This window comes from Tachysurus fulvidraco, chromosome 25 (genome assembly GCF_022655615.1).
Source record: "Tachysurus fulvidraco isolate hzauxx_2018 chromosome 25, HZAU_PFXX_2.0, whole genome shotgun sequence".
Taxonomy (NCBI): domain Eukaryota; kingdom Metazoa; phylum Chordata; class Actinopteri; order Siluriformes; family Bagridae; genus Tachysurus; species Tachysurus fulvidraco.
The window spans coordinates 17632060-17637059 of NC_062542.1; the positions used below are offsets into that span (position 1 = coordinate 17632060).

A 5000-nucleotide genomic window follows, 5' to 3' on the forward strand; every position below is an offset into this window, starting at 1 on the left:
CGATAAACATCATCAGTGACATCATCAGTGACATCATCAGTAACATCAGCAACATGACCAGTGACATGACCAGTACTATCATCAGTGTCATGACCAGTGACATCATCAGTGACATGACCAGTGACATCATCAGTGACATGATCAGTAACATCAGTGACATGACCAGTGACATGACCAGTGACATCATCAGTGACATGACCAGTGACATCAGTGACATGACCAGTGACATCATCAGTGACATCATAGTGACATGACCAGTGACGTCATCAGTGACATGACCAGTGACAGTACACTTGAACTTCATTTTATTTTCCAGCAGCTTGATGATTCAGTGTAATTATGTTTCCCCTGATGGAGACTGCGTCAGTGTTTCAGCATCACCACAGAATCACTACTGAATATCACACCGTTATATTAGTGTGTGTAGTGAATGTTGGTGTGTGTGAGTATCAGTGACAGCTGTGTTGTGAGTCAGACTGACTATAAGCTGTTTATAAAGGTTATATGTACTCAGACACACTGGTCTGCCCTGATGGTAGTGACTTTTAGCTCAGACTGACTCAGTACCTGTCTGTACTCTGACTCTCTGCCTCCCAGAACCTGGAGCACGTAACTGATTCTGTCTCCTCTCATGGGTGGGACGTTCTCCCAGCTCACCTCACACGCATTACCCTCCAGCTGGGAAACTCGAGGAGCTGCAGAGAGAAAACACACACACACACACACACACACACACACACACACACACACACACACACACACACACGCGTCAAAACCTTCAGCAGTGATCCTTTTACCTAAAGAAAGCTGAATGCAGCAGAAGAAGAGAAATAAAATTACTGACACGAGTTTCAGCCCATGAGCTGAAGTCTTTCCACATGACTGACTACACGTTTACACATCACTCCTTCACACACACTCACTCCTTCACACACATCACTCCTTCACACACACTCACTCCTTCACACACATCACTCCTTCACACACTCACTCCTTCACACACACTCACTCCTTCACACACATCACTCCTTCACACACATCACTCCTTCACACACACTCACTCCTTCACACACATCACTCCTTCACACACATCACTCCTTCACACACATCACTCCTTCACACACATCACTCCTTCACACACACTCACTCCTTCACACACTCACTCCTTCACACACACTCACTCCTTCACACACACTCACTCCTTCACACACACTCACTCCTTCACACACTCACTCCTTCACACACACTCACTCCTTCACACACACTCACTCCTTCACACACTCACTCCTTCACACACACATCACTCCTTCACACACTCACTCCTTCACACACACTCACTCCTTCACACACACTCACTCCTTCACCCACACATCACTCCTTCACACACTCACTCCTTCACACACATCACTCCTTCACACACTCACTCCTTCACACACACTCACTCCTTCACACACACTCACTCCTTCACACACACATCACTCCTTCACACACTCACTCCTTCACACACACTCACTCCTTCACACACACTCACTCCTTCACCCACACATCACTCCTTCACACACTCACTCCTTCACACACTCACTCCTTCACACACACTCACTCCATACAATTTAGCTCAAATTTTACTAAATGTAAAAATGCCCAAAAAGAGTTTAATTCGATCTCACTAGCTGTGAGGGAATTAAAAGCTGATGTCCTGAGAGATTTACTGTTAATCTCAGTGTCGTGTCACAGCTTTTTACACTGACGTCATCATTCTGTGTTATAATAATGTTATAAACACATCTGCTGAACCTGAGAACCTTCCTGAGTACCTTTCAGTGTAGGAGGCACAGACTTGGTGGTGGTGAAGGAGTAGATCTCAGAGACAGGACCTTCTCCTGCGTCGCTCACTGCCTGGATCCTGAAATTGTAGCGACTCGATTCACTCAGACGCTGAACCTTAAACGTGTGACTCGGCCCTCGGTAGATCGGAACAAACCTGATGCAGAAAACCTGCGATTACTCAATAAGCAATTACAACTCAAAGCAGAGAGGGACAAAGAGAGACTAAATGTGTTTCATCACCTTTTATCAGTTGTGTGTTAAAATTACAATCATTTTCTGATATATTGATATAATGAAATAAATGAAATTAAAATAATTGTCTAATTAAAAATATCGTTAGTTATCGTCTCGTTATCTGCTGTTAATTAAAGTTGAACTCTTCATCAGCGAGACTTTACAGCCGTGATTTAAAGCTGATATGAGCTGTCAATCACAGTTAAGGGAACAATGCCAGTGCCTAATAACGTCCATGTAGTGATGTCATCACAGAATAATGATGATGCAGTCGTCACGGTAACCATTTGTCATCTTTCAGGTAAGTAGATAATGTACGGCTTCTTGATTTTTGGGGATTTTGCATCACAGAGAGGTAACATCATAACTAACAAACTAATACTGTGTGTGTGTGTGTGTGTGTGTGTGTGTGTGTGTGTGTGTGTGTGTGTGTGTGTACCTCTGGTTCCTGTCCTCCATCTGTAGGATGTAGGTGGTGTCTGTGTCAGTGTTTGGACTCTTGCTGCTGTCGCCCCAGCGCAGTTTCAGACTCTGTGGTCCAGCACTGCCACACTCCAGTCTCGGGGGGTTTGGGGGCAGTGGCCTGGTTCTGACCAGGAGACTCGGTCCAAATGGACCTGCACCGACGGCATTCTCTGCCCTTACCTGCACACTACACACACACACACACACACACACACACACACACACACACACACCTCAGTAATCCCTGTGAATGAGCTGTTATTAGAAACATTATAACTTACACCTACTAAATAAATCGTGTTTCTCTACAGAACCAAACGCTAAATATTTTCTATAAGAAATATCAGACTCTTATTACAGACTCATCAGACTTGGGTTCCTCTGAGATCCCAGACTGGAGTGAGAGCTGCTGCTCATGTAGCAGAACATCATCAGATACTGTGCTCATTCTGAGGTCCACAGGACACGAGAAGACTGAACTCACACAGACTTCCTGAGTGCTTCATGATGCGAGTCGGCCTTCAGCTGGAAATCCAGGCGCTAAGAAGCATTTTGGTTTCCGTCATGCAGCACATGACCTGATCCTGTCCGCTTGACGCAGCCCTTACACACTGTGTGTGTGTCTCAAATTTACTAGTGTTCTCATATATTTAGGTTCCTCCACTCACCTGTACTCTGTATCAGGCTGCAGATTCCTGATGATGGTGCATGTAGCCACACCCACAGTTATTAGCTCCTCCCCGACAGTGAGGGTGTAGCCGGTGATCTCCTGACCGTTGCAGTTTGGCTCCTCCCATGCAAGCGCCAGGCAGGTGGAGGGACAGAACGGCTCCATGTCCGGGGCTGAGTGGAGCCCATCCTGTATGTACAGGCTGCTGATGGTGCTGGGGGCGGAAGCTGGGGTACGACACCATGCCAGCTGACTGTAAGGCCCCGCCCCTGCCTGGTTGGTGGCCTGAGTGATCAGGATTTATTGTCAGTTTAATAATTTACTAATCGTGTTTGTGACAAGAACAGAAGCTTCTGTTAAAACTACAATTGATATTAACTCTGAAGTCTCTGTTCATTCAACTGATAACATCTGTATTGATCTGCAGGTGACATCTTTCATCTGAATGATTTGCAAAAGTTCTGTGTCAGTATTTCAGTAACTGTGTCAGTATTTTAATACCTGTGTCAGTATTTCAGTAACTGTGTCAGTATTTCAGTAACTGTGTCAGTACATTAGTCAGTATTCAGTACATTAGTCAGTATTCAGTACATTAGTCAGTATTCAGTACATTAGTCAGTATTCAGTACATTAGTCAGTATTCAGTACATTAGTCAGTATTCAGTACATTAGTCAGTATTCAGTACATTAGTCAGTATTCAGTACATTAGTCAGTATTCAGTACATTAGTCAGTATTCAGTACCTGTATCCTACAGCAGTAGCTCACTGCAGCCTCTAGCTCAGAGATTTCACAGGAAGCTTCTGTGCCGCTGTAAACCAGTTCCAATGAGTCCTCATCGGGTCCCCAGTCTAGCTGGTATCCTGAGATGTCCACGCCTGAGCTCTCGTCCGTCTGATGAAACAAATCACAGTTTGTGTCAGTCTCCAGGAAACAACGGGTACAGCCCAAATCTCAGTAATTAACATTCACAAGCAGCTCACATCTGCAGGAATTAGGAGAAAATAAAACATGCAGAGGAACAGCAAGACCACCTTCAGGGATCGTGATGTTCCTGCTGACAGACCTGCTAGTGCTAATTTAATATGACCCAGGTGCATTATATGGGAGGAGGAGAAGATAATCAGGATCTACTCCAAATCTGTAAGTCATGTAGGACTGTAAGCCTCGACTCTACAATAATCAGTAAACATGTCTGAGAGAAAATCAGAGGAACTGCTGCTTCTGGAGTTACAGAGTCAACAAAGCTCTAATGCAAAAAGGTTTATGTGTGTACTCTGAAATACACACAAACGTGTTGAAGTTTATCATCTTGTTCCTCTAACATTCAAAAAGTTCAAATTATGTTTCTTAAAGAATAAATAAGTATAAAAAATAAAATAAAAATAATTTCAAGCGTGAAAACTACTACAACTAGTAGATATATAATAATACTCACACCTGGGAACTTATAAAGGTAATCACAGAAGAGATGCTGCACTTTAAAATACACTACTCATTAAACACACATACACACACACACACACACACACACACACACACAAACTGTGGAGAATTACCCACCACCCAGCTGACCACTGCAGTGGAGTGTGAGGTCAGGGTAATGACCGGTGCCCCACACTGGCCCGGAGGTCCTGCTGCAGTCGTCACCTCCAGGACCTTGGTGTATGGACCGAACTGAGAAGATGTGGAGCAGAATATGAGAAATTACAGCACAGATCAGAGATGATCATGTTCACATGTGATTATTGTGCTGTCTCCATTACGGCTGAAAAGAATTATTTTTATTGTTTAATGACATTTCT

General features: G+C 44.1%; 1 protein-coding gene across 3 annotated transcripts in view; it reads right to left on the reverse strand.

Annotated features, from left to right (window-relative positions):
• Nucleotides 1–5000, reverse strand: part of fndc3bb (fibronectin type III domain containing 3Bb) — a 47993-nt gene that overhangs the window by 4711 nt on the left and 38282 nt on the right. For all 3 annotated transcript variants that reach the window (XM_047808415.1, XM_027173804.2, XM_047808414.1), the window contains exons 20-25: nt 4759–4872; nt 3940–4089; nt 3195–3481; nt 2501–2713; nt 1815–1981; nt 568–695 (exon numbers count right to left, since the gene is read on the reverse strand). In XM_047808415.1, the coding sequence (XP_047664371.1) occupies nt 568–695; nt 1815–1981; nt 2501–2713; nt 3195–3481; nt 3940–4089; nt 4759–4872 (1059 nt within the window). The remainder of the gene's footprint in view (nt 1–567; nt 696–1814; nt 1982–2500; nt 2714–3194; nt 3482–3939; nt 4090–4758; nt 4873–5000) is intronic.